Source organism: Hippichthys cyanospilos, chromosome 10, assembly GCF_059441005.1.
Source record: "Hippichthys cyanospilos isolate Australia breed blue-spotted pipefish chromosome 10, RoL_Hcya_1.0, whole genome shotgun sequence".
Taxonomy (NCBI): Eukaryota; Metazoa; Chordata; class Actinopteri; order Syngnathiformes; family Syngnathidae; genus Hippichthys; species Hippichthys cyanospilos.
Window position 1 is genome coordinate 6,538,931 of NC_142378.1, and position 24,472 is coordinate 6,563,402.

Here is a 24,472-nt window from a genome sequence, read left to right on the forward strand (position 1 = left end):
TTGCCCTGCCTTCCCCTCCCTCCCTTCCCCTCCCCGCCCCTTCCCTCCCGCTAGCCACACCCTGGCCTCCTCCGTGCACCTTGTCTCCTCCTTCGGCTCTCGCGCAGCGGACCCGTTTGCCTCTTCATCTGTTGCGCAAGCTCCTCTCAAAGCATGTTTTATTTTTATCTTTGCCATACACTTTAGTGCTCCGTTTTGCTCTGCTGCCACTTTGTCTTGTAATTCCACCGCTGACCAGTAGGCGGCGATGCGGTATTTTCTCTGAAAGAGGTCAAATCGAAACACAAAGTATTTTTCAAATCCTCTTAAGCGCCGCTTTTTACACTCTTTTCGGGTTCACTTTGTCTGATTCTTCACAAAAAGTCACCAGATCCTTCGACCGCACGAAACCTGCGCCGCGTCCTGCGCGCTCGCTGCTTTGTGCGAATAGGCGTGGAAGCGCCGTCCAGGAGGGTCGGCATCCCACTTCTTCTCTTTAATCAATCCGTGAGCTTCTTAGCGATCTCCGTGCGAGCTTGAAAATGACCCTCATCGTTTCAATCGGGTGTGTTTGAGAGAAAAGCTTGGAAAACACCCAGGATACCGGCCTTCCAGGACCGCGCTTCCACACCTATGCCTTAATGTCAAACTCCTTTCAGCTCGCGAAAGCAAAAACGGGAGGAAATGCGATAAGACGTCAGTTGTTCAATATGTCCAAAATGGACAGTATTTCCAATTTTGATCGGCAGTAAACGAGCCTGACATGGGCCAAATTCGACATGTGCGGGGTGCGGTTCTCCGCCTCCCGTTCGGAAGCATTGAGAAGGGTCAGCATATTGAAAGTCGCCACGTTTTGACAATCCAGGCCTCGTTTTAGCCTCCTGGTGTTTTTGTGTGTGCCTTTCCTTCGATATCGCACATTGAAAACATTTGAAAGCTTGACTTGGCTCAAAATTTCCGCCCGGGGTTACCACTGTCCAAAATAGTACAAGCGCACCGTCACAATTAACGGTCAAATCTTAAAAATACCATTAATATTCAACCATATCAAGTTTTTCATCGATTGAAAATATTTGACTCGTTTAAATTCTTTATTACACCGGTTTGCGGGCCGCAAATGATGCGTTCAAAAAAAAAAAAGACAAAAGTGACGACAGCTATTTGGATTGCTGGAACAGTGACAGGCCAGCACTTTGGCTACAAGGCTCGTGGCTTGGCGTTGCGTGGCGTAGGGCAAGACGGCGGCCACACCCGGACAAGGGGAGGCCTCTCGCGTTTGCACCCCCCAGCACAAGCGCGTGTGACAAAATAGCACGGCGCTGGTGGAAATCTGAGCAGGGCGCCAAGACTAGACATAGTCCGGCCCCTGAGTACGGCGTACCCTAGTCTATCTATAGAGCTCTGGCTCCATTCCTTTGAGCCGTCGCTCAAAATGAAGCGAAGAGCGGATTCAATGCAACGCGCGAAGCCCCGCCTCCGTCACGAGTTCCATGGTCATGTAGCCAATCGGCTTTGACCCGAGGAGTCTTTCATCAAACGAAGAGCGGCAAAGGTCAAAGGTGAAACCCGATTCGGTTTGACCCAGCGCCCCCTGGCAGACGTTTCACCCCCGATCACTCGCGATTGTCGCATGCCCTCTGCTGGCCCGTAAGTGAACGGCACCTCTCAAGTTCAAAAGAGTTCAGATCCCGTTGAAATAAAGAGAAAGGAAATACCCATCGAAATCGTTTGGACTCGAGATTGGTTGAAAGAACCGCTCAAAACAAAGAGAAGCCAAAATAGTTGAACTCCATTCGGGTAAAATGCCCACGCGGCCTTAGATAAACATTGGAGGACTTGCGAGCCATTGGCGCCCGGCGTCGCGTCCCTTTTGTCTGTGCAAGACGGCAAAACGAGCAGGTGATTGCAAAGGACTCCAGGACTTACTTGGAGAGCTCAAAAGAACCCAAAGATAACGGAGATGACGTCCACTATGGTAGAAACACACAAACACACACACTCGACTGAGTGGCGCCCTCTACTGAGCCGTTGGAACGGCGGCAGAAAGAAGCTGGTCAGCCTTGAAGGTCCATTTGGCTACATGCGGTGTAGGGCCGTACACCTGCGTTCCCTACACCTGCGTTCTAAGCTAACGTCCGGATGGCCCCTGCTGTGCTCAAGTTATCAGCTCCTCGCCAAGCGACGGTCCACCGCCGGACCCTTCGTACGCGCTCAATCCGCGATTAAAGACGACAAGTCACCAGTTGGAGTGAAGAAACTTTACTGAGGTTCGATGCCGATGTCACTTCCTGTCTATCGCGCAAACACAAGACAAACACAAGAAAACTATTTACACTTAAGCCCGCTCACCCGAACAGAAACAGGAAGCCGACATCCTCCCGGCTACGCCACCTTAGCTTAGCATCACACGCGGGCGGTCCGCCGCGGAAGAGCAGGTTACGCGGACTCGGCGTCGCCCGTTTGTGGATTTGACCTCCAATCCCAGCGATCGTCCCCGAGAAACGAGCGAGAATTGTTTGCGGCGCCGGAGCGGATGCGTTTACACCGAGCTCGGTGCATTTCCAAAATGAAGCAAACAAACGCGAGCATAAAAGCTAGTCGTCTTGAATGCGCTACCTCGCTAACCGCTAATCCACCAGCCAGCCTACAGGAAAACAACAGAACACTTCAGGCAACGCAATCTTACAAAAAAAAAAGTCATCTTAACCTTTTTTGGAAAATCAAAGTGCAAACTGACTGACAAGTTGACAACATTTGAGACGTTGGCGTTGTAGCTAGCATGCTAGCAGCAGTTTTCATGCATTTGTCAGTAAAGGTCAGTTTGCCGTCGTCACTATTCACAAGCTAACAACGTCGGGCCGCCGCGTTAGCGTCTCTGGAAAGAGCTCACTGGCCATGGGCAGTCTTAGCAGCGGGCTCCGCCCCCGCCCCAAAGCCGTTGCTGAGGCCGTCGGGACTCGGGGGTGCGTGCGGCGCCGCCCGATCCGAGTCCGACGAGCGGGTCTTCTGGGGCGGCCCGGGCGGGGCCGCCGCCGACCTGGCTCGCCGCTGGGCGTCGGCCCGCAGCGGCGGCCTGGACGGCGCGGCGGCGGTCTTGCGGGGAGGGTCGGGGACGCTCGCTTTTTCCGAGGGCGGGGCCTCCCGCTCTTCGGGCTCGTCCGCCTCGGGGGGCGGGTCCCGATGTGCGCCGCTCTGCCCCGAGGCGGCGATCTCGCAGCTGTCGGCGCGGCGGCGAGACGACTCGTGCATCCGACCCGTCGCCACCACCGCCTTCATGGCCGCCTGCCGCGCGGGGGGCACATTGCGCCCGATTGAGGCGTGGCGCCGGGCGACGGGCGGAGGGAGGTACTCACCTTGAGCTTGCGCCTGGCGTTGAACTCCTGCAGCTTCCTGTGTGCCGTGTCCATGTGCGAGAAGCGCGCTGCCTTACCCAGAACCCACGGATGCTGCAGCGCCTGGCCCACGCTCAGACGCTTGGACGGGTCCAACACGATCAACTTGCTGACCTGACGCGTGACACCGCCGTCACTCTCGCGCTTCGGCCGCACGCGCAAAACGAAGCGAGTGATGACCGGACGGCTCGCCGACGGACGGACGGATGGAAATCTGGACGGACGTACGGGATGAAGCGCCGCGCGGACCGACGCGTCCTCGGCCACCCACCAGGTCCTTGGCGTTGAGCGAGACGTCGTCCCACCAGGGGGAGACGAACTCGTAGTCGCAGTTGAGGATGCGCGTGTACATGTACTGATCCCCGCGCGCGTCGAAGAAGGGCTCGAAGCCGCACAGCCTGCGGACGCCCAGCGCGGGTCAGCCCGGCGCCCGCCCCCTCGCTCGCTCGCGCATCGGCGCGCCAACTCACAGGATGTAGAGGATGACGCCCACGGACCACATGTCCACCTCGGGCCCGTAAGCGTTTCCCCGGAGAATTTCGGGAGCTCCAAAGACAAACAACAAACATGAGGCGACAACCGGGACAGGCGGACGCCCGGCGAGGACTTCCGAGTCCCGGCGCGGGTCGATGGACGAACGTCGACCGCCGTTACGGACAAGGTGATGCCGGAAACGCGTGGGGGCATCCCGCGTCGGGGGGATGAGGGCCACTCACCACAGTATCCCGGCGTCCCGCACACCGTCTTCATGGTCACTTGATCGTCCACGATTTTGGAAAGGCCAAAGTCCGCTGAAAGACGGCGCGCACACACACAGGGTTGAGGGCGGGCGTGCGCGCGACGGAGGGCGTCACGCCGCCGCTCACCGATCTTGAGCGGCGCCTCCGGCGAGAGGTCGGCGTAGAGCAGATTCTCCGGCTTGAGGTCCCGATGTACCACGCCGTTCTCGTGCAGGTACTGCCGCGTAAAGGTCCGGCTCGTTAGTCCGCCAAAAGCGTGAGAATCGACACAAAACAAAAGAGCAGCATAAAAAGCAGCCTTTAAAGGGAACACGTGTGATTTTTGGCAGGCGCCGGCAGGAGCTTTAGGAACGTCGGGGGAAAAGCGGCAAAGCGCGCCCCTCCTCCGTTTTGGCGTTCCATTTGAAATTAATTTCCTTTGCCATTGGCTCGGACCCATGGGGGGGGACATTCCGGGAATGGACTTTTTTGTCTTGCGCTTCACAAATAGAACGGCGTTTTAAGAAGCTAATACTGGACGCGAAAAATACATTTGCGGAAAACGTGCAAACCCGCGTGAAAAAGTACAGCGCGCGTCGCCTTTAAGCTGCTCACGCACACCTTGATAGTGGCACAGTTAGCAAAACGACGCTAATGCTAACAACGCGGGAAATGTTTGTTCTGGTGCGATACAAGTCAACGGCGCACATCGCAACAGGCACGCGCGGGCGGGATCTAGGTCATCTACGCCGTGTGTGTGATTTTAATCCGGCGTGATGTTAATCTGCGGAGCAGCTGGATGTTGCATAATGACGCTGGCTGCGACAAGCGCGCAACGGCGGGCGGCAGAAGAAGAAGCAGACGGCTTGCGTCTCACGCCAAATGGGTTAGCCTAGCCTAGCCTCAAACACTTCCAAGTCCACAAAGGGAGACGTTTTCTCCGTAGGAAAAAAAAAAAAAGCTTCTGGTGGACAAGCGAGGAGATGATTTTCTTTGGTGTGTGTGTTTTTCTTCTTTGTTTTTTTGCAGAGCCGTTACCGATTATTAGTGGTCCGCGAGCGATATCTGGGGTTGACGACGTTCATTTGCGAATAAATGGGAAAAAAACAAAAACTTTTGGCATCCTACCGCCACGGCCTCCAGGATCTGCTTGATGACGTGGGCGGCGTCTCGCTCGCTGTAGTAGCCGCGCTCCACGATCCTGGATGGGAGGGGGGGCAAAGGTCAGGCTCGGGCCCGAAGGCCAGTCCTGACGGCTCACCTGTCAAAGAGCTCGCCTCCCGTCACCAGCTCCAGAATCAGAGCGATGTCCGTGTCCGTCTCAAAGATCTCCTTCAGCTGGATCTGGGGAGCAAACGGGGTGTGGTGGCACCGGCACCGGCATAGGCGACGAGCGCGGCTCAGCGCCACTTACGATGTTGGGGTGCGAAAGACGCAGGAGGACGCCGATCTCGGTGCGCACGATCTTCTTGTCGATCTGCCGCCGGAGGGAAAAAAAGCAAGCGGGCCAGCTAGCAAGCCAGCTAGCCGGCCGAGGCCGCGGCCCACTCACCGTCTTCTTCAGAACTTTGACGGCGTACGACTTCTTTTTGTCTTTTTCTTCGCAGCGGTACACCACGGATGTGGCGCCTCTGAAAACGCAACACATTCCGCGTGGCGGTTTTTGCTGGCCAGATGGAGGCAACGGATCATGTCCGTGCCAGCCTGCCCGCTTGGTCACTATGGCAACCGCGCACCTGCCAACGGGAGTCGCAATAGTGCCCCCCCCCAACAAAACAAAACAAAAAAAAAACACCAAAACTGTCAACTACACTACCCGCGCTGCTCTGCTGCTTCATCCAGGTGAACTCTTGGCTGTCGTCATGACAACAGTGAGCCTCTATGTTTGACGATCCCAACTTGAAAGATCCTAAAGCTGCACGTGACTCAGAGCAATAACTACTACGACTGAGAAAAGCTTTTGAGTCGGTGACTTGTTTTCTTTTTGGGGTGCATTTATACAGCTGAGCGTTGTGGTCGTTCGTGTTGCGCTTTTGCGATTTGTTGTTGTTGCTGCGCTCGTATGTTAAGGCGCAGGTGTGGGCGCCATCGCGCAATTGCTGTCGGCGGCCCGAGCAAGTTTGCCTCGCGAACGAAAAAAAGAAACGAGAGAGACATGGCAGCATTTCGTACGCGCGTGCGGACCGACCTGCCCAATTCGGAGCCGAGCGAGTAGAACTCCTCCACCGTCCCGTCCCTGCGAGAGCCGTCCACCCAGAAGTCCGCCGGCACAGCCTCCGAACCGGGCCGGGACGTCGGCATCTTGACGCTGCGTCCGCGCCTGGTTCCGATCAGTCCTCCCAAATCCAGATGGGGCAGAACCGGATTAGAGGAGAGGGTGTGGGGGGGGGGGGGGGGGGGGGGGGGGAGTTGTTAATCCCGCCTCTCGAAAGGCACAGGCGATACGGGCCTTTTATTTCTCCCTCACGATTTTTTTTTGTTGAATTATTTCAGTCCGATACCAGAACCCGGAACACGCTCAGCCTCCATTGGGCCTACGAGCGCTCGAACGAGGGTTCCGTTAGGTCCATGATTGCAGCCTTCGGGCCCTGCCCGACCGGGTCCCGCTTTCAGATGGGGGATCCGGAAAACAAAAGTCGACGGTCCAAACGGTTCCGATGGACTGTGACGCGCCTCGACGTGTGTTGTGATCTGCGGTGGCGGCTGTAATTCCTGGCCCCGCCCCCGACGGCGCTCGGCCAGATGCCGGCGTTGGCCATTGGGCGTCGGAGCTGTCACTCAAAACCTGGCTGGCGAAGCGCGAGGCGCAACATTCGCGACACCATTTCGTTCCACGCACGCTTTACCTTCGCCTTCGCATTTTATTGTGTGCACAAAATAAGATTTGGACGCTCTGAACGTCCTCTAAAGAAGCATTTGCGCTGCAGCTAGGGGCCACCGGGGGGCGCGCCGACGCAAGAGGTGACGAGCTCGCGCGCGAGCGTGGCGTCACTCCACTTCCTGGTCGCTGCGTACTTTGTCAACAACGCCGAGTTGGGAACGGAGCGAGGCTGGCGTCGGCTCCCGTTCGGCTCGTTTCGCGGCTTGCCCTGATCGGACCTTGGTTTTCTTCCGATGGCGGCGTCCGCGCGATCGGTGCTTGTTGGCCGCCTGCTGCTTTTCCTTCTGGCCGCGTGCCGGACGGCGGCGCTAGTGGCGGCCAGCCAAGTCGCCCGGGCCTCGAGCAACAGTAGCAGCAGCGGGGCCGGGGTCGGGACCGGGATAGGGGTCGGGACCGGGACCGGGACCGGGACAGGGGTCGGGACCGGAACCGGAGTCGGAACCGGGACCGGAACCGGAGTCGGGACCGGAACCGAAACACAAGGGAAGAAGCTGAGCGGCTTCAGCGTGGACCCGTCGATGGTCCAGCGAGCCCTCTACGTGCTGGTCGCCATCACAACCCTGGGCCTGCTCTACTTCCTCGTCAGGGCCGTGCGGTAAGGCTGTGACGTAATCGACCTGTGCCGCTGACTTGGAGCCGCTCGGTCAAAGCTGGCAGCAGGGCAACTCATCGCATGTAATTACCAAGCAGTCAGAACAAAAGTTATACTTTTTTTGCGGCCGTCGTCTTTTTTTTGTGTGTGCGTAGCGGGAAGAAGGTTTCCCCGAGGAAGAAGTACGGGCTGCTGGCGCGTTCCGAGGATGCCTTGGAGCTGACGGCGGCGGCCAGCGACGACGACGAAGATGACACGCTCTACGAAGCTCGCGCCCTCCGCAGGTCAGAGGTCACGCTTTGACACGCCGCGCTCCGTCTGAATTTTGACCGCAAAGGTCCGTGCGTTTGTTCAGATGAGTCACCGGAGGAGACGACCGATCACCTCTGCGGGGAAAAATGACCAAAGACTTTTTGTTTGTTGGATTGTTTTTTTTTTTATTTTCTTGATTGTTTGTTCGCCTTTATTGTTGAATTACTATAATTTTCTTTAGAAAACAGCACTTATTGTTTACATTTTTTTTTTTGCTGTTGTTTGCCAAAAATGAGGCGGAGCCGGTTGACTGTTGCCACTTGTGATTGGTCGGAGTACTTTTGCTCATCCGGGTGATGAGCATCATGGGTAATATGGATGATTTTTTGTTCTTTTTTTTGAGGGGGGGCGTGACTGGGCGTGGGAGTCACGACGCCTGGTGTACTTCTATTTGACCAGCAATTTTGAAAGTACTTTTCCAGAGTTGTCATTTTGCTTATTCATCTACAGATTTCACGTTTATGTACCCGATTGGAAAATACTGTATTTTCTCAATTAAAAGGAAAAAAAAACACTTCAGTCTGAAATCTCCTTCTACTTAATTCTTCCAACGTTCCCCCGATTCGTCGGTATCTTTTGTGGAAAAAAAAATCCAGAACATTCATGGTAACATGATTGATAGTGTTGAGACACGTTTTGTGCGTGTGTGTACTTTGCTAGCAGTCTAATGGTTGAAGGTGTCAGCACTTGGTGGCCACACTGCCAACACGGGGTAAACATTTTTGACCGCCCGATCATTCCCCCACAGGTTCCTATGTATCTGCAAGTATGTTGGGACGTACTTGTCGGCTAAATGCCAAAAAGTTGCAATTTGTTGACTCATCGTTGAAATGTGTTTTTGTTCCCGGCTGGCAGAAAAAGATTGGGAAGCGCCGCAAGTAAAGTGCTACGCTAATAATGTTGACAGTTTGGACAAAAAGAAGTTGTTGAAAAAAAACAACAAATAGGGGAGCTTTGAGGATTTGTTTTTCTTTCCACTGCCAAACATTACGCAAGCCAGCTGAAACGTCAGAAATTATCCCCGAGCTCTATAGACACTGAAGAAATTCCCGTGAGTAAAGTTTTACAATGTCCACTCTTATTATTGGAGAAAAAAAGACGTCGAGGAGGTTATGAGCGAGACTGGACAGGCGGACGCTTGACACGCCATTGCCAGAGGCGGCGCGAACGCACCAAATGTTGTTTGCCAATAGAAAGCAGCAGTCGCAAAAGAAGAAGATGGAAGTCGGGCGGCTTACTATTGGACAGCGCTGTAGGAAAAGCGCTCCCTATTGGTCGCCGCTTCTTCCGCCTCGCCTCGCGAATGGCCCGCCAGCCGAGAGTCAAACGGCGCCGTCGTCAAACTTTCCGCTCCGCCGTGCAGGCGTTTGCCACAAGAAGCTCGCCGCGCCGTGAGTTTATAATCGCGCGGACGAGCGGCGTCGACAAGGGCCGGCGGGAGCTAACGGGAGCTATCCTTGCTAACGTTGCCTGGAGCCAGCCTTTCTCCTTCCTGTTTTTTGTTTTTAATTCTGATTTGAATTGTCCCGCGCGTCATCGATGAGCTGCCCGGGGAAGCTCCAGGCTCTGCCGGTTTTCCAGCAGTTCCCGAGTCCACAAAACGTGAGCGGAAGGTGAGCCAATTGGCTTTTCGTGTTCATTTCAAATCGAAAGCTGCAAAAATGCTCAAAACGCGTTCATGTTCCAATTTGCACCATTCTTTCGTTTTGCTTGCAAATGGCAGCTCAGCTAGCGTTTCGTACCGCGTTTCTGCGAACCTGGCCTATGAGTTCGGTTCTGAATCCTGATTTTTGATTTACTCTAAGCCGGATGCTTAATCGCCCACTTCCTGTCGTTTGAGCAACGGTACCCTCCAATTTCTGCAGTGTAGTGAGCGGCTCTCAACCGTTTATCCAGGACGCGCCTCCAGTGGGAATATTTTTACGCGAGTCCACAATGGTATCCCCAGCCCCGTTTTATGAAGAAACGCCCCAAGATAGTAGGCGTAACGTCTCCGGCAGAGATTCGCGCCGCCATTGACCACATCTGTCCGGGCTCTGAAGCGTTTTGACGTTTTGCGAAGGAGTCACAAGAACACGCTTTGGCCTTTGAATGTTCCAATTCATTTACTTATCGTTTGAAAAGAAAAATGTACCGTCGTAGCATTAAAAAGCATTCAACTTGCCCGTACCTACGGAAGCCCCGTCCCTAGCTGGCGTAGTCTCACAAGTGCCTTCGCGCTGGAGAAGCAGCTCTTTAGAAGACGTTTCCGGTAGCCCCCCCCCCGAAAAGGGCTTTTGACACATTAGGAAACAAAGGGCAAGTATGGAAAAGAGAAAGAGGCGAGGCGCTCGCACGCCTTCTCCCGGCCCAAGAAGCCCAATCCTTGGGCCCCTTTCACTTGGTGTTCGCGTCCAATGTTCATCCCCGCCTCCCGCCAACAAAAATAACGGGGATGTTGTCCACACAGACCGACGCGGCAACCTGGCGCGGCGCCGGTCTTCGCCAAATCCCTGAGATGCTCGTGGGACGGGCCCCCCGCCGGAGACAAGTTCTGCATCCAGCTGTGCTCTCGCAGGTAAAACGCCCACCGGGACACCCGCTTCTGCCTCGTACGCCCGCGCGGATGATCCGTGGGGGGTCTTTTTCCTCGGGCTTGCCGAGGCGGCTCGGTTTAGCTCATCCCCTTCCCTCGGAACAAAAATCGGAACCTCCAAGTCAGCGCTTGTCAAGTTGGGCCACTTGAAGGAACTTACTTGAGATTTGAAAGAAACAAAATACTTCAAAAATATTGATTGAGTCAATGAAGTGTTTCAGGAAAATAGAAGTAGTTGGCGCTCAGAATGATTTTTAAAAGACAGATTCTCCCCCATAGCGCAACGGTTGGACCCAACTTGTCATCCGCCAGTTATTTTGCCGAACAATCTTTACCGTCAGCCCAAAAGTGGAATATTTTTCGTGGACAGTCACGATTAAGTTCATCGTTTTTTTGTGAACAGATCTCTTCTGAAATCTCCAAAGATGATGCTTTATGTCGAAGCTTTATTTATTCACAATTATTTTATTTTTTTATTTGCAATTCTGACACTAGTTTGATGATTTTTTGTGGACAAGTATTTATTAAGAAGATATTTCTTTTTGATAACATCCCTTTTATGATTCAAAAGAGGACACTGAAGGATTTTTTTGTGGACCAATACAAAAGAAGTATGACGGGTTCAAACACTGATGGCATGTTTTTTTTTTGTTTTTTTTTAAAAAAAAATCCAAACGAGCACTAATGGAGGGGTACTGTACTTGGATGAAAACATTTTTCAAGTTATTGACTATTGGGCAAGCCATACTTTTGGCCTTAATTTTCGTTTTTTTGGGATAAAAAGTGCGTCCTATAATCACGCTAGGGTCTTAATGTCAAGCTAGGGGCAAATCAGTACACCGTATACACGGCGCAGCCCCTGTCAAATATATTTCTTTTCTCGTTACAGAGACTTTTAAGTGTGTGTGTGTGTGTGTGTGTTTAGAATGCCCCGCCTCCTGCTGCACGAGAAGGCTCTCCTTCTGGCTCAGCGCCACGTCCGTCGCTGCCGCACGTCACGCGTCCGCTGCTTCTTTCTGGGCTCCGTGGCCGTGGATGCAGGTCTGACATTACTCAGACGACATTGCTTCCCCCTCCATCGGCGCCCGACGTCCTCCGCCGTCCGTCCGCAGACGAGGAGGGCCTCACCGTCACGCTGGACCGCTTCGATCGGGGCCGGGAACGGGCGGGCCACCCGGGACCCCTTCCCGCCGCCCCGCTGCCGGGAGACGTGCCGGTCCCTTGCCTGTTCTCCGGCCCGGAGGCCTGCGAGGACGCCGTCCCGTCGGAGGCCGAGCTCCGGCGCGCCGTCTCCGTGAGTTCCCTTTGTTTCGATGAAGAAAAATGCCGGCGTGGAAGCCGTGCCTATTTCTGCCTTTGTTTTGGTTTTTGTGGTTGTGTTTCAAAAGCGCTATCGGTGCTTGGTATCAGTGACGTCATTTTGAATTTTACCGAGACGAAACGCTTTTCGTCCACGCCCATACTTGCGAGAACCCGTTTGGAGTGAGGACATTCGGGCCGATCCTCACTTGTTCAAACTGTGTGCGTGCGTGCGAGTGGCGTCGCAGGCCCACGTGAGCGGGCGGCAGCCCCTGGATCTGGCCCAGCTATTGAAGGTGAGAGGTCACGTGAGCTGCCGGCAGGAGGGAGACGCCGCGTCCCTCCGCCTGGACTGGTCTTTGCTTTGCCCCTCCGTGCGCTTGGACGTCCACCCGGTCCGCCCCGTGCCCATCATCCCCACGGCACTGCTCAGGAGCCTGCGCGGCGCCGACGCCGGCCGGCAGCGGCGAGGGTGAGCCCCCCCCGCCGAGCGCAGAGACGGCGGGTTCTGGAAGGCCTGCGCGTGCGTGCAGGTTCCTGACGGCGGATGAGAGTGGGAACCTGTTGCTGCTCCTGGAGTCCGACCCCAAAGTGTCCAAGCTGCCGCTTGTGGGCGTGTAAGTGGCACGCGCGCGCCTTCCGGCCAGGGACGGAGCTTCATGCGTGTCCTGTCGCCCTACAGCTGGATGAGTGGCGTGAGCCAGGTGCGGAACCCTCACGTGTGCGCCTGGTGCCTCCGCTTCCTTTTTGGCTCCGCCCTCCAAAACAGGTTGGTGACACGGCGGGAAGCGGGGGCGGCACGAGCGCCCACCTCTCCTCGTCCGTCTCTTGGTCAGAGTCCTGTCGGAGGAGCGCGGCTTCCTGCTGCTGATGTTGGCGTCGGCGCGAGCCGCCCCTGACTTCTTCCGATGCCGACGCGGGCCTTCGTCCGGGGCCGAGCTGGACTGCCGGACGCTGCGCGCCTCGCGCCACCTCACGTTCTACCAGGTGAACGCCCCGGCGCCAGAGCGCGCGGCGGCCGCCGACGTTGACCGGCAAGCGGCGTCCCGCAGGGGGCTCCGGCGCGAGGCGGGACCCTGGAGTTCGAGCTGACCCCGGAAAGTCCCGTCCGAGACGTCAGGGATGCGCTAAACTCCCCGGGCAGGTGAGGCGGCGTCCGCGCTCTGCTTCGACGGACGGGGCGATGGCAACACTTCGAATTGCCCTTTGGGCGCCTTAAGGCCGCCAAGTCCGTCAAAGAGACAAAAGTCTTACTGGGGCGTGTCGTCGCAGCGGCGGTCCTCGCTGGGCGCCGTCCGTCAGCGAGCGGGACTCCGGCGTAGAGGACGAGGACTGGTCGCCGCGGCCTTCGCCTCGCCCCCACCTCCCTGCGCAGCAGGTAGCCGAGCGCCGGGGCGCCCGCCCGTCCGTCCAGCACCCACGCGACGCCTTTCTTTTCAGGCTCCCCTGCTTGAGCCGGCCGTTCCCGAACTTTCCATGTTGCTGGACGACAAGAAGCTCGCTCCTCCAGAGCCGCTGTTCCACAGCACCCCGGACCCCCACCCGCTTCTCCCCCGTCCCCCCGCACAGCAGGTAGTCCAGCCTCGTTCTGTCCGTCTGTTTGTCCTGCGCACATGTGACATCTTTTTTATTTCCTGGGCTCCTTTGCCTCCGCAGGACGGGGGGCGCGCTCCTCCTCCGCCGCTCCACAACAGCCCCGACCCTTGCCCCCGCCTCCCTGCGCAGCAGGTAGCCGAGCGTCGGTCGCGGCGGGTCCCCGTCCGTCTGGCCGTCCATCGGTTCTGCGCACACGTGACATCTTTCTTTTCGGGCTCCTCCGAAGGTTCCCCCACTTTCGGCGTTTCTGGATGAAGGGGAGCGCGGTCCTCCCCTTCCGCCGCCGCTCCTCTGCACCCCTGACCCCGGGCGCGCTTCCCCTGGCCCCCGCGCCGGGGCCCCGCTTGGGACGGCGACGGAATCACGTGACGCCCGGTGCCTTCTCTCCCAGCAAGAGCGCCAGCTGCGCCTCCTGCAGGCCCAGGTAGCATCAAGCGGGGCCCGCGCAAAACAATACCAGCTAAAAAAAGTCAAGCCTAACCCTAACCCTGAGCGAGGGTGGGCAAAAGAAGTCATTGATGCGCCGAAGCCGATTTGAGCGCAGGTGGCCAGCCATCAAGGCGCTTTGCTTCTTTTCTGGGGCGCGCAGGTCCAGATGCTGCTGGAGGCGCAGGGGCCCCCGCTCGGCGCCAAGACCAAGACCGCTTGCGCCAGCAGCAGCGTCGCCGTGGCGACAGGTCAGACTCGCTCACCCGGGTCGCGCCCCATTCGATGTCGCCTAATTTTGCGGCGGCGTCCCCAGGCGCCAGTCTCCTCTGGGGCTCTCGGACACCGCCCGGCCCCCCGCCCTCCCAGGACGAGGCCCGGAAGCCGCCGGCCGAGGCTCGGGAGCCGCCTGCCGAGGCCGGCTTCGCTGCCCGACCTCCGATCGAAGACGGCGTGCGGGCCCAACGTCTGCGGGCGCCCCCGCCCTTTTGTCCGTCGCTGGAAGCGGCGGCGCCGGACGAGAAAGGGGAAGCGGGCCGCGCTCTGAGCCGCTTTGAGCGCGCCGGCCCTTCGGCGTCAAACCCCGGCGCGACGGCCATCTCGCTGGGCTTCGCGGGGCGCCCGGCGCCGGAGCCCGCCCCCTCGCCCAGCGACATGTCGGCGGCCACCGGCGATTTCCTGCGGCGGTACGGCCTCCTGGCGGAGCCCGGCTCGAACGCGGCGCCGCTCGGCGAGAGGCTGGCCGGCCGGCCGGCGTCACCGGCGGATGCCGCCGGCGACTCGTCGGCGGGCAACGTTCTGGACCTCGGTCGTCTGAGGCGCCTGCCCAAATTCTTGTGAGGCCTTTCCTTTGTGTTTGTGTTTCCTAATAAAGCGAGGTTCGTCAGAAAGGGCGTCGCCGCTCGTCCTTGACCTGGAAAAGCATTTTCTGCTGGATAAACATGAGAAAGGAACCATGAAAGAAGTTGAGCTCCGGGAGAGAATTCGCTTGGCCGATGCTTGATTTTGGGACAAAGCGCTCCCGCGCGGACCGTCCGCACCGCCGATGAGGGGAAAGCAAGGTTGGGGCGGCGTCCCGGAAGGCGCCAAGGGGACCGAGTCATCGGTGTTCTTTTTTTAGATGGCGTTTGCGTGCGACGTAAGCCGCCAGGTGGCTCCCAGATTAGCGCGGGAGCCCGGATCATCGGAACAATGGCTGACACGCACAAAACACAACACTCCCGTCTTTTGTGTATATATATTTTTTTTTTAATCAGATAGCTAAGGTAGCGTTTGCAAAGTTCTACTTATAGGAAGCGTGATTCATCTGACTCATTTTGTGTTTGGCTTTCTCGAGGCATAATGGCAATAAGTGCTGCGCTGCCGTGTAGTTGAAGGTAAGCCAGCCTCCGCGAGGTCTCCGTTTTGCTCGTCCACACGTTGAAATTGTAGGCGCGGTGTAGGAGAAAAGATGACCGTCGCGGTCACCGTGCCAACAAAAAGACGAGCCATGACAACGGAGCTGCCTGTAAACGACCGTCCGTTAGCCCCCGGCCCCCTCGAGGGCCCACACGTCCTTCAAGCTTTTCTTTCGAAACACACCTGATTGAAATGGTTTTCGGGCTCCCGCAGATCTTGCTAATAAGCTCATGCTTATGCTAATAGTAATTGGACGAGCCTTACTCTGCCGGAATAACAAAACGGTTCCTACTCCTAAGCCGCGCGACCCCGCCCGCACCCAGGGTGCAAACGGATGGAACGAGCCGCAGCGGAAGCGCGAGCTAGCTCAGGCCCCCTGCGGGAAGGCGCGCCAAAGGGGCCCGGTCTACCGGACGGCGCCTCAGCTACTCTTGTCCAGCGCCAAGCCGCGCCTGCTCCTCCAGCGCAGCAGCTTGACGAAGTTGAGGCTGGCGTTGAAGATCTTGTCGTGCTCGAAGACCATCTTGTAGAAGGTGTCGATGGGCAGGTCGCCGCTGGGGTCGGCGTACTTCAGCGTGGTCATGGGCGTGTACAGCGCGTTGGTCTGGTGCCGGAACGGCGGCTCGTCCGACGTCAGGATCCTCAGCGTGTGCTGCGGGCGACAGGACCCGGGTCGGCCGGGAAGGGAGGCGCGGGGGAGGCGGGGCGGGCGGGGTGGGGCACCTCGGCCACGTCCTCGGCCGTCTGGCCCAGCGTCTCGAAAATCTGCTTGTAGTTCTTCAGGTAGACCTCGGTGAACATGTTCGCCGTCACGGCGTCGGCGGCACTCAGGTCCGTTTTCAAGGCTTCCTCGTACACCTTGCGCTCGAACTCGGTGATGACCGGGCCCGGTTCGATCAGGCTGATGCTGCGGACGCAAGGCGCTCGATCGGCTACCGAACCCCGGCGTCCGCTCGGGGCCGGGCTTTTGGCGCTACCCGCTCCAGTTTCCCTAATCGTTTTTGGGTGCTTTTGTTTTTGGACCCAAATAGCGACCCTCATAGACTTGAGTCAAACCTTTTCAAAAGCCGGTCAATCTTTGGGGCTAAATCGTGCCGGTCAACCCGGGTACGCACGACCCATGCCCCCAAAAACACGCAAAGCCAAGACCGGCGCCGCGACTTACTTGAGATTAAACCTGAGCGCCTGCACGGCCAAACTCTCGCAGAATCCCTCCACGGCGAACTTGGATGCGGCGTAGACGTCGTTGAAAAGGATCCCTGCGAGGGGCACGCTCGGGGTCAGAGGGCGGGAGGGCTCTCGCTCGGCGGGCGGGTCGGACCGCGCGACCTTGGATGCCCATGACGCTGCTGATGACCACGATGTGACCTTTCTTTCGCCGCTTCATGTCGGGAAGGATCTCCTTGAGCAGCCTGACCAGGCCGAAGAAGTTGGTGTCCATCACCGTCTTCATCTCGTCCAGCGACTGGCACTCGATGGGGCCGATCAGACCCATGCCGGCGTTGCTGACTGACGCCGGCGGCGGGAAACAAACAAAGGCCGCGTCATCTCCATTTCCGAGCCGCGTCGCCCGCTTCGCCTCGCGCTTCGCAAATCGGCTCGGCTATCGGCGATCTTGCTACTGAAACATTGGGACCGGATTCGCATTCACGCGCCCCAAGAGTCCGCTCTATTTGGGACTGTTTCTCGGGTGCGCCAGGAAGGAAAGGCCCAAGGGGAGGGAGGCGTGCCCGCGCCGCCGTTTTGCACGACTTTAAAAAAGTGCTCTTTCTTCATGGAGGGACGCGGGCCGGGCCACTCACCCAAGATGTCCACCCTGCGTTGGGGCAGGCTGTCCACGCAGGCCTTGATGGACTTTTCGTCGCACACGTCCAGCTGCTTGATCTCCAGCGTGCGGCCCAGGCTGCGGCCCGCCGCCTCCACCAGCGCAGAGCCTTTGCTCAAGTTCCTCATGGTTGCGTACACTCCAGCGCGCGCGCACGCACACACACACATACACACACGAAAGGTGCTATAGCAGCAGTTCTCAAACGGGGCCACGCACGGCTTTCTCAGCTATCGGCAAATCAAACGGCTTGGCAGGTACGGTACCATTTTCAAATTGAGAGCAAACGAACTAGAACAGGAAGCAACTTATTAAATGGTCCTCTAGGGACACATTGAATGCCCTGATTTTGTTAAGTTCGGTACGGCGCAAGCGAAGCAAACGCTTCCTTTAAATTTACTGTCCACACGTTTGAAAGCAAACCACCGGGCAGCATGTGGAAAAAGTTTTTTTGGCAGTGGGGCTCACTCACGACAGTGCTTCGCCCCAACTAAATCTTGGCGCTCCGCTCCGTCGGCGCTCGGAGGTCTTTGTGCTACTCTTGTGGCTGGATTTGCCCGTTCTTCTCACGCGGAAGCCGTTTGAATGCGGAAATCCGGCAAAGTGCGGCATTCCCGTCGAGCGTTGTCGGCCGTTTACCCATGAAGCGCTTCTTGTGGTCGTTGGCGATGCGCACGGCCAGCGCCAGGCCGATGCCGGAGGAGCAGCCCGTGATCAGGACCACCTTTTGGCTCATCTTGCCGACGAGTGGCGTCTGTCCGCCCGCCCCTTAATTCCCACCGCTTAATCCGGCCAAATTGCCAGTCAGCACTGACGCGCGAGGAAGGAGGCCGACTCCTTTGTTTGCAGCTTTATTGAGAAGCAGCCTCCCGCAAGCGAGCCCAAAGCAAAGAAGCTCAAAGACAAGTCAAAAAGGAAACAAAAAAGCCACGGCCCCGGAAAAGGAGCCGCGCCCCAATGGACGAGGCCGCCGCCAATCATCCACTCGTGACTCAAAACACGTACGAGGATGAAAGAAGTTTCCTTTTGCGTACAAGAAAGATGGCAGAGCAGGGCGCAAGTTGCGTCCGTCGTCTTCATCTGACGACGGGGGGGAGGGGCCTTTCGCCGGTCCCGCGTTGACAAGAGCGGGCCGTTTCGGCGGGCTCTCGGAGCGAAGATAGACGGACAGGCGGGCTGAGCTTCCGGACAACCTCCATCCTTTCCTTCCATCTGGAGAGGAGAGGCGACGAGCCCGCCCCTTGTCCTTAGCACGCGCCAAAGCGGGCCATGGGGTCTTTGTTCCAAAAGGTGGGGTCCCAGGCCAGGAACCAGCCGGTGAAGGAGGCCGGCTCCTGGCCCTGTTTGACCACGCTGATGGGAATCCCGTGGCGGCCGGACGGGTCCGACTTCAGATATTCCTCCGCTGGGGAAAAACAAAAACAAAACGTCACCCCCCGCCCCAAAATAAGTGAACGACGGGGGCCGAGCGCTTCCCTCGTACTCACCGATGCGCATCACTTCCTTTTTCTCCGTCTCGTTGGCGTCCTTCCCGATCCAGATGAAAAGCTGGACCCAACAGACGCCAAAGTCGGAACGGAGATCCGCACAAAAGCAGAACCGTAATCTCGTTTGTCGGGTCCCGCCTTCGTTGGAAGGCAATGGAGGCTAACCGAATTTACCTGGAGGCAGGTGTCCAAAATCATCACGTCGTCCGTCTCCAGGTCCAGCTGGTCCAGATCTCCGGGGACTTCCTCCACCTACGCGCAAACATACACTACTTGGAAAAGGGCCCAGTCCGAACCGCCGCGGTATATTGGCGCGCCCGTTCCACCGAAAGCTATTCTCCGCTACGGTTTGTTTGTGGAGGCCGCCGCTTTGCGGTTCCCCAAAATGTATCCCGGTTCAGAAACCAGACAGAAATACTTTGGAGGCGGCGCAGCAGAGTTGATACTGTCAGTGGAGACACGGCTTACACTACGTTACTTTCACTATATGTGTGTGTGTGTGTGTGTGTGCTTATGCACATACAGCACATGCACACGAGGCGAGGCACGCGAAAAGGCTTGACCGGCCGCCCTTGTGGCAGCGTTAGGCCAGCTTGTTCCTCACTTGCATGCGTCCACTGGCGTTGGAGCAGGCGAAGAGTCTGGCTCGCCACACTTTGGCGTTCTGCAGGACCGACGAGGTTTGGTAGTCCTTGCGCCCGCCCAGTGCCTTCCAGAAGCTCTCTGCGGCAAGCAGAAAAATGTCACGGGCTCCTGCCGTTGCGGGAGACCGCTCGAGGCTTTCGCTCGCGGTTGGCTCGGCGGCGGGTTTGCCGACCGGGCTCCTTGGTCTCGGCCACCTCCACGGGGGTCGCGCCGCCCAGGACACCCGTCAGGTATTTGGCGGCTGCCGTCTCCTCCGGCGTGGCCCCGCGACCCTTCCACACGAAGGTCCCCTTGGGCCACTTGAGCACAAAGACGTCGTTGGAGTTGAGGCAGGACGCGTCCGCCGCCACCTGGAACGCCAATGACAGCCGGATGGAACGCCGGTTCCATGAAGGGGGCGGACGGCGTCCGGGGCGAGGACCTCTACGGCGCGGGTGGCCTTGGTGGAGCTCTGCCGGATGTGGAAGAGGCGGGTGTCGCCCGGCTTGCTGCTGCCGCCCTTGCGGGACGTCCCCCCCAGGTGTACCACCAGGGGCTTGCCCCCAAACAGGCTCAGCAGGTGAGGAGGTTCCTGGCCCTGAGTCACGCGCACCTGCGCGACCCCAGGCCTGTTATTTGACGGAGCGGGCGTCTTCGAGACGGAGCCCTTACCTGCGTAGCCACGCCTCCCATGGAGTCATCCAGCGCGACGGCCAAGATGGCGGAGGCCCCCAGCTCATCTTTGCTGCATTTGTTTCCTTGCCTGAGGGGGGCGACAGAGTCCCGAGTTCCAGCCAGAGCGCCGAGGCGCCGGCGCGCTAACCGACCATATGTAGATGATGTGCTTTTCCCTGCCGCCGTCGTTGTACGAGTACAGCAGCAAGTAGCAGTCGCCGCCGAAGAAGTGTCCGTAGGAGGATGCGTCCACGAGCTCTTTGTCGCCGCCCTCCACGCGCCACACCTGAAGCGCGAGCGGCGTCAGCGCGAGCGGCGTCAGCGCAAGCGGCGGAACTCAAGGGATCCCCGGGAAGCACCTGCACTTTCCCCGATCCGTCGTCCACCATCCCGTGCTGCGCCGCCATGAGGCGGTTGTCGTGGAGACCGGAGGCGTCGAAGGGGATCTGCTCGACGGAGGCGATGCTGCCCACCGTGTACGTCCGACCCGTGCTCTCGTACTTGTCCAGCCAGTTGTGGAAGAAGTCCTTGAACAGGGTGGTCTCGGCCCCTTGCGGCAAGACCTGGACCTGTGGCGAGTCCGGGCCCCCGATGAGCGAATCCGCGCCGCCGCAGTCGCCGCCGCCGCCGCCGCCGCCGCCGCAGTCGCCCGCTTACCTGGCACTTTTCAGAGTAGTTCTTGTCTTTGATGAACTGATTGGAGATGGTCAGCGCGGCCTTGCGCTCATCCTTGTTGGACTCGCGACCTGCGTGCGAGACGCTAACGTGAACGCTGGCTGAAAAACGCCGAATATCATCAACGGACTTATTTTGACTTCTCTCTATAAGCCAACTTGAGTGAAAAAGCGGATCCATTGGCAAACTAGAAAACAACACGGCGTCACCGGCAGAGGAAAAAAACAGTCGCAACGTCGCCAGCTCGGAATTTGCAAACTGACCACGTCACCAATTCCCCATCCCCAAACAAAGTAAGAAACTTGCGAACGCGACAATTGAATGACAACAGGCGCTTTGGCGGAAGGGGACCGAGTCCCCATCCCAAGAAGCCGTCGAGCGAGCGCCGAACTCGTGGCCCGAGCGTTGCTACCTTTCCAGAAGAAGATCTTGCCGTCTCGGCCGTTGTCCAGGATGTAGCACTCTTTGCAGCTGAGCATGTCCTGCCTGAAGGGGTTCTTGGCGGCCACCTCCGTCAGCGCCATCTTGCCGGATGCATCAGACACCTGCGCGCAGAAAACCGTCAGCGGCCTGTCGTAGCGTCTCCGAGGGCCGGCCTTACCATGTAGAGGGATGCCGGGCTCCTGCTTTTTTGCGTGGCGTCCGCATCCGCGTCCGGACCTCCTGCGGGAAGATCGGGCTTAGGCCCTAGAACCTGAGGGAAACAGAAAAAGGCTGATGCGGAATTCCACGCAACGCGACAACATAGACCGGAGCGGCGGAAAAGGCAACACGCTCAAAAAAAACCCTTTTCCGGAAGAGACCCGAGCCAGCGCGGTCCGCGAACAGACAATCCAAGGCAAAGACGCGGAACGGGAAAAGGAGCCGGCGCGCCGACCGCCGGTCGGAGAAGGCCGCGGCTTAACGCCTCTCATCACCTTGATGACCTCCTCGGGCTCCTCCCCCTCATCCAGCAGGTGCAGCTCGGCCCGTCCGCGCCGCTCGTTGTCTCGGATGTCCGAGGCCAGCATCGTGGCCTTCAGGCGCTCGTAGCGGTTGCTCTCGCCGCCCGCCCACCGGTAGATGTTCTGCATAGAGGGGACGGTCGTCAGCCGGCGAGCCGGGCCCGCCCCGCCCGGGTCCGCCCCCTCGCCCCATCACCTTGCCCAAGTCGATGATGAAGCAGTCGCCCCTGTTGAAGCTGGCCCAGCCCAGGTCCACCTCGGTGGCGCGCACCTGCCGCCGGCCTTTCACGTGAAGCAGGCGCTTCACGTCCGCCGCGTTGGGCACGGTGGCGCGGAAGCCGGAAGCCACGCCCCCTTTCTAAAAACATCAAAACGAGCCGCGTGACGGACGCCGCACCGCGCCTCTTCCAAGCGCGCCGGAGTTTGAGACTTCGGGGGCTCCGAGGTCCGGAGAACAAACCCTAAAACGGGATAATACTCTTTTTCCCGCCGCAAAAGTTCCGCGGGGTACCCGGCGACCCCAAAACGGACCTGGTCCGCAGTCTGCCTGCGTGCGTGCTTTGCATTAACGTTTGTTTGGTCCAGCGGATGGACCGGGAAGGTCCACGCTGGGTGGAAGCAAAAGTCGGAACCGGCCACGGTATCTTTGTTTGCCCTCTGCCGTCGCGTGGCTGTTTTGGCGGCGATTTCCCGTGTCTTCGGGAGCCGGATGTTGAGGGACGAAAGCGCAAGCCGCTCGGGGGCGACGGGGGAGGCAAAAGGTACTGATACTCGGACGAGATGGAAAGGTTCTTTCCCCGTGACCGAGCCCCAAAGTCACGCACCTGGTACTTGAGGCCGCTCTTGAAGTATCCGAGGAAGGTGAGCGACTCGTTGTCCTGGTGCTCGGTAAACTGGGTGGCGGCGCCGCCCAGGGAGTCGTCCAGCTGCACCATCAGAATGCTGGCCGCCCCTCTCTCGTCCTGGGACGTCTGAGAGCCTGCGCGCGGGGGGATGCGGTCTCAGGGGACGGGGGCACGAAAGCGGCCGTGGCGCGCGCGCACGGCTCGGGCTACCCATCCAGGTGTGCACGGTGTAGGAGGGGGTGCGGCCGGTGTAGAGGACGATGTAGGAGTCGCCCACGTAGAAGCTCCCGTGCAGCTCTTTGGGGACTTCGGCCAAGTCCATCTTCTCCACGCGCCAGATCTGGAGACCGGGACTCTTCCCCGCAGACTGGAAGGCTTTGTGGGTCGGCATGCTCACCTGAACGCGGAAAGGCACGCGCCGTGACGCCCATCTGCCGGGCCGCGCCTTCTCCCTTTTGGCAGCGTCTCGCAAAAGTCGGCGTTGCCAATCGGTATGGAGGAGCGAAAGTGCCCGAATTAAAAAAACGCGCGATCAAAGTTTCACTAAACTCATGCATCGCGGTTGTCTCAAATTCAGTCAATCCAGGCGGGGTGACCGATCGAGTGTTCGGCCCGCCCATCAAATTTCGACGGGAGACTTGGACACATCAAATGATTCCGCCACGACACAGAACCGTCAATATAGATAATTATAGATGACGATTGGATCAAACGTGGATTTAATTCATGTATGCAACATTTATTGAATCAGGCACTTTTATTGGATTACACAGTGGTACATGCTTGAATTTTGGGTCCTCCGTAAATGGATTGGTTTGGTTCTTGACGCCGTTTCTTTTTCCGAAGGGATACTCATCGTTGTTTGGATTACCTAAATGGGCCTCGGGCAGCGCTTTAAAACCACGATCGGCCAAATGCTGGATGTTTGGCGCCCATTATGACGTTTATGCGCACCAACCATTTATAGATTTCTTTTCAGCAAGTAAGACGGGTGTCATTATTGCTCACGCGTGAACAGCTCCTTAAATATGTACAGTGAGTTCGGACTTTTGCGGAGCCGAAGCGAGTCTCCTTTTGACCGCGACGATTGAGCGAGCGATGCGAGAAAGTCACCGCCGTATCCCTGCGTCGCAGGTGCCTTCGGGGCCCGTCAAAAGCCAAAATGCGCACCAATTAAGTGCAATGTGCGGCCAAAACACTTTCGTATTCGTTGTAACATTTTGAAGGCATCGGCCGACCGATTAATCGTTTTATGCTGGCAAAAAAAAAGAAGAAAATTCAGTCGGGCCACGCGATGAGGCCGTTTGATGCGTTTTCGGTCACGTGACGCGACGCGACGGGGCGCGGCCGCTGCCCTGCCCGACTCACCGCTCAACACGGCAAGTTTGTCATCGCTTTGATTTCGCCTTCAAGACTTGAGATTTGCCCTCAAAGACAGAAAATCGCTCGAGTGGGTGCGGGCTTTACCTGCTGCTGCTGCCGCTGATGCTGATGATGACGACGACGATGACGAGGACGACGAAAGCGACTTCGGCTCCTCCTGACTTGTTCCCGTGTGCCGAACTTCCTCAAGAGCGCCACTTATACGCGCGGCGCTCGGGTGGGCGCGGCCCGTGCCCCGCCCTCGGCCAAGGTGGCCAGACAAAAGAAAACAGGCAGAGCCCGGGAAAAGTCAACATCTCCTCTGCTCGACACCTGCTCGCATTCTTGCCATTCTGACCTTTCAGCTTTCGTTCATGTCCGAAAAAAAAAAACTTAGTGGACCTCCGGTCCCTAACCCTGCAGCTTTTGGACGCTTCCCGATCGAAGAAAGTTTCGGACTTGAACTCATTTGGCAAAACGGAGCAAAGCATCCCAAACAGGAAGTCACTCCAAATCCCGCAATCCTTTTCTTTTTGTTTTTTTTCCATGATTGCAATTTAGCCGAGCGCAACCCGGTGTGACATTGCTCACTTGCTTCTGCTGGATTCGGAGGAAGGTTGACGTGCTACCTTACCCTAACGCCGGCCGGCAGCACTTTGTCTGCGCGGGGAACGTTCTGCGCTCCGCAGGTCTAGTCCTTAGGTGTCAAAGTCTGGCCCATTTTAGCCAGAAAAGCCAAATCAGGATTTTGTGGGCCATGTCGAATGATGCGGATGCGGCCCCCGGGCCTCTGCTTTGACACCCGGTATATCGTGATCTGGACTAGTCTTGCCCAGTAGAGCACAGGCCTTCTTTTCCTACCTGTG

At 57.9% G+C, this 24,472-nt stretch overlaps 5 protein-coding genes across 6 annotated transcripts; 2 read left to right on the forward strand and 3 right to left on the reverse strand.

Annotated features, from left to right (window-relative positions):
• Positions 1-2,222: 2,222 nt before the first annotated feature.
• LOC148416825 (calcium/calmodulin-dependent protein kinase type IV) lies at positions 2,223-7,007 on the reverse strand. Of its 2 annotated transcripts, XM_088426655.1 has the most exons (11): positions 6,279-7,001; positions 5,643-5,721; positions 5,505-5,567; positions 5,352-5,434; positions 5,219-5,291; positions 4,238-4,328; positions 4,088-4,162; positions 3,842-3,917; positions 3,643-3,769; positions 3,333-3,485; positions 2,223-3,261 (listed from the first exon to the last, which is right to left on the reverse strand). In XM_088426655.1, exons 1-11 carry the CDS (start codon positions 6,389-6,391, stop codon positions 2,866-2,868), a joined length of 1,329 nt encoding a protein of 442 aa, XP_088282781.1. In that variant the 5' UTR covers positions 6,392-7,001; the 3' UTR covers positions 2,223-2,865. The 2 variants fall into 2 exon arrangements, with proteins under 2 accessions (XP_088282781.1, XP_088282780.1); XM_088426654.1 differs by having other exon boundaries at positions 5,505-5,721; positions 6,279-7,007.
• On the forward strand, positions 6,909-8,389 carry fam174c (family with sequence similarity 174 member C). Its single transcript, XM_088426662.1, has 3 exons — positions 6,909-7,566; positions 7,719-7,847; positions 7,919-8,389. The coding sequence occupies exons 1-3, from the start codon at positions 7,205-7,207 to the stop codon at positions 7,920-7,922; spliced, it is 495 nt and encodes a 164-aa protein (XP_088282788.1). The 5' UTR covers positions 6,909-7,204; the 3' UTR covers positions 7,923-8,389.
• Positions 8,390-9,189: 800 nt separating this feature from the next.
• On the forward strand, positions 9,190-14,664 carry LOC148416827 (SCL-interrupting locus protein homolog). Its single transcript, XM_088425871.1, has 15 exons — positions 9,190-9,488; positions 10,325-10,432; positions 11,376-11,491; positions 11,563-11,744; positions 11,998-12,221; positions 12,283-12,366; positions 12,432-12,518; positions 12,586-12,736; positions 12,802-12,893; positions 13,022-13,127; positions 13,190-13,321; positions 13,406-13,477; positions 13,572-13,769; positions 13,935-14,022; positions 14,088-14,664. The coding sequence occupies exons 1-15, from the start codon at positions 9,415-9,417 to the stop codon at positions 14,609-14,611; spliced, it is 2,238 nt and encodes a 745-aa protein (XP_088281997.1). The 5' UTR covers positions 9,190-9,414; the 3' UTR covers positions 14,612-14,664.
• A 332-nt stretch (positions 14,665-14,996) lies between these two features.
• LOC148416828 (retinol dehydrogenase 8) lies at positions 14,997-17,792 on the reverse strand. The gene is made up of 6 exons (XM_088426658.1): positions 17,634-17,792; positions 16,972-17,133; positions 16,499-16,678; positions 16,335-16,428; positions 15,893-16,076; positions 14,997-15,821 (listed from the first exon to the last, which is right to left on the reverse strand). Exons 1-6 carry the CDS (start codon positions 17,728-17,730, stop codon positions 15,591-15,593), a joined length of 948 nt encoding a protein of 315 aa, XP_088282784.1. The 5' UTR covers positions 17,731-17,792; the 3' UTR covers positions 14,997-15,590.
• A 39-nt stretch (positions 17,793-17,831) lies between these two features.
• On the reverse strand, positions 17,832-23,840 carry LOC148416829 (gelsolin-like). The gene is made up of 17 exons (XM_088426652.1): positions 23,712-23,840; positions 22,455-22,641; positions 22,224-22,378; positions 21,596-21,757; positions 21,373-21,522; positions 21,057-21,149; positions 20,868-21,000; positions 20,438-20,526; positions 20,140-20,349; positions 19,933-20,066; positions 19,778-19,868; positions 19,548-19,718; positions 19,299-19,476; positions 19,086-19,204; positions 18,656-18,733; positions 18,482-18,542; positions 17,832-18,399 (listed from the first exon to the last, which is right to left on the reverse strand). The coding sequence occupies exons 2-17, from the start codon at positions 22,633-22,635 to the stop codon at positions 18,242-18,244; spliced, it is 2,163 nt and encodes a 720-aa protein (XP_088282778.1). The 5' UTR covers positions 22,636-22,641; positions 23,712-23,840; the 3' UTR covers positions 17,832-18,241.
• Between the last annotated feature and the right edge of the window lie 632 nt (positions 23,841-24,472).

Coding starts and splice junctions, on each gene's coding strand:
- LOC148416827 (XM_088425871.1), top strand. CDS start 9,415: ATGAGCTGCCCGGGGAAGCTCCAGGCTCTGCCGGTTTTCCAGCAGTTC. Junction 11,492..11,562: donor CTCCGTGGCCGTGGATGCAG/GTCTGACATTAC, acceptor GTCCGTCCGCAG/ACGAGGAGGGCCTCACCGTC. Junction 13,128..13,189: donor CCCACCTCCCTGCGCAGCAG/GTAGCCGAGCGC, acceptor CTTTCTTTTCAG/GCTCCCCTGCTTGAGCCGGC.
- LOC148416825 (XM_088426654.1), bottom strand. CDS start 6,391: ATGCCGACGTCCCGGCCCGGTTCGGAGGCTGTGCCGGCGGACTTCTGG. Junction 3,486..3,642: donor CGCTCAACGCCAAGGACCTG/GTGGGTGGCCGA, acceptor GTCACGCGTCAG/GTCAGCAAGTTGATCGTGTT. Junction 3,262..3,332: donor ACGCCAGGCGCAAGCTCAAG/GTGAGTACCTCC, acceptor CCCGCGCGGCAG/GCGGCCATGAAGGCGGTGGT.
- fam174c (XM_088426662.1), top strand. CDS start 7,205: ATGGCGGCGTCCGCGCGATCGGTGCTTGTTGGCCGCCTGCTGCTTTTC. Junction 7,567..7,718: donor TTCCTCGTCAGGGCCGTGCG/GTAAGGCTGTGA, acceptor GTGTGTGCGTAG/CGGGAAGAAGGTTTCCCCGA.
- LOC148416828 (XM_088426658.1), bottom strand. CDS start 17,730: ATGAGCCAAAAGGTGGTCCTGATCACGGGCTGCTCCTCCGGCATCGGC. Junction 16,077..16,334: donor GCGCTCAGGTTTAATCTCAA/GTAAGTCGCGGC, acceptor TTGCGTCCGCAG/CATCAGCCTGATCGAACCGG. Junction 15,822..15,892: donor CGGCCGAGGACGTGGCCGAG/GTGCCCCACCCC, acceptor TGTCGCCCGCAG/CACACGCTGAGGATCCTGAC.
- LOC148416829 (XM_088426652.1), bottom strand. CDS start 22,635: ATGCCGACCCACAAAGCCTTCCAGTCTGCGGGGAAGAGTCCCGGTCTC. Junction 22,379..22,454: donor CACCGTGCACACCTGGATGG/GTAGCCCGAGCC, acceptor CCCCGCGCGCAG/GCTCTCAGACGTCCCAGGAC. Junction 19,869..19,932: donor AAGCACATCATCTACATATG/GTCGGTTAGCGC, acceptor CGCCCCCCTCAG/GCAAGGAAACAAATGCAGCA.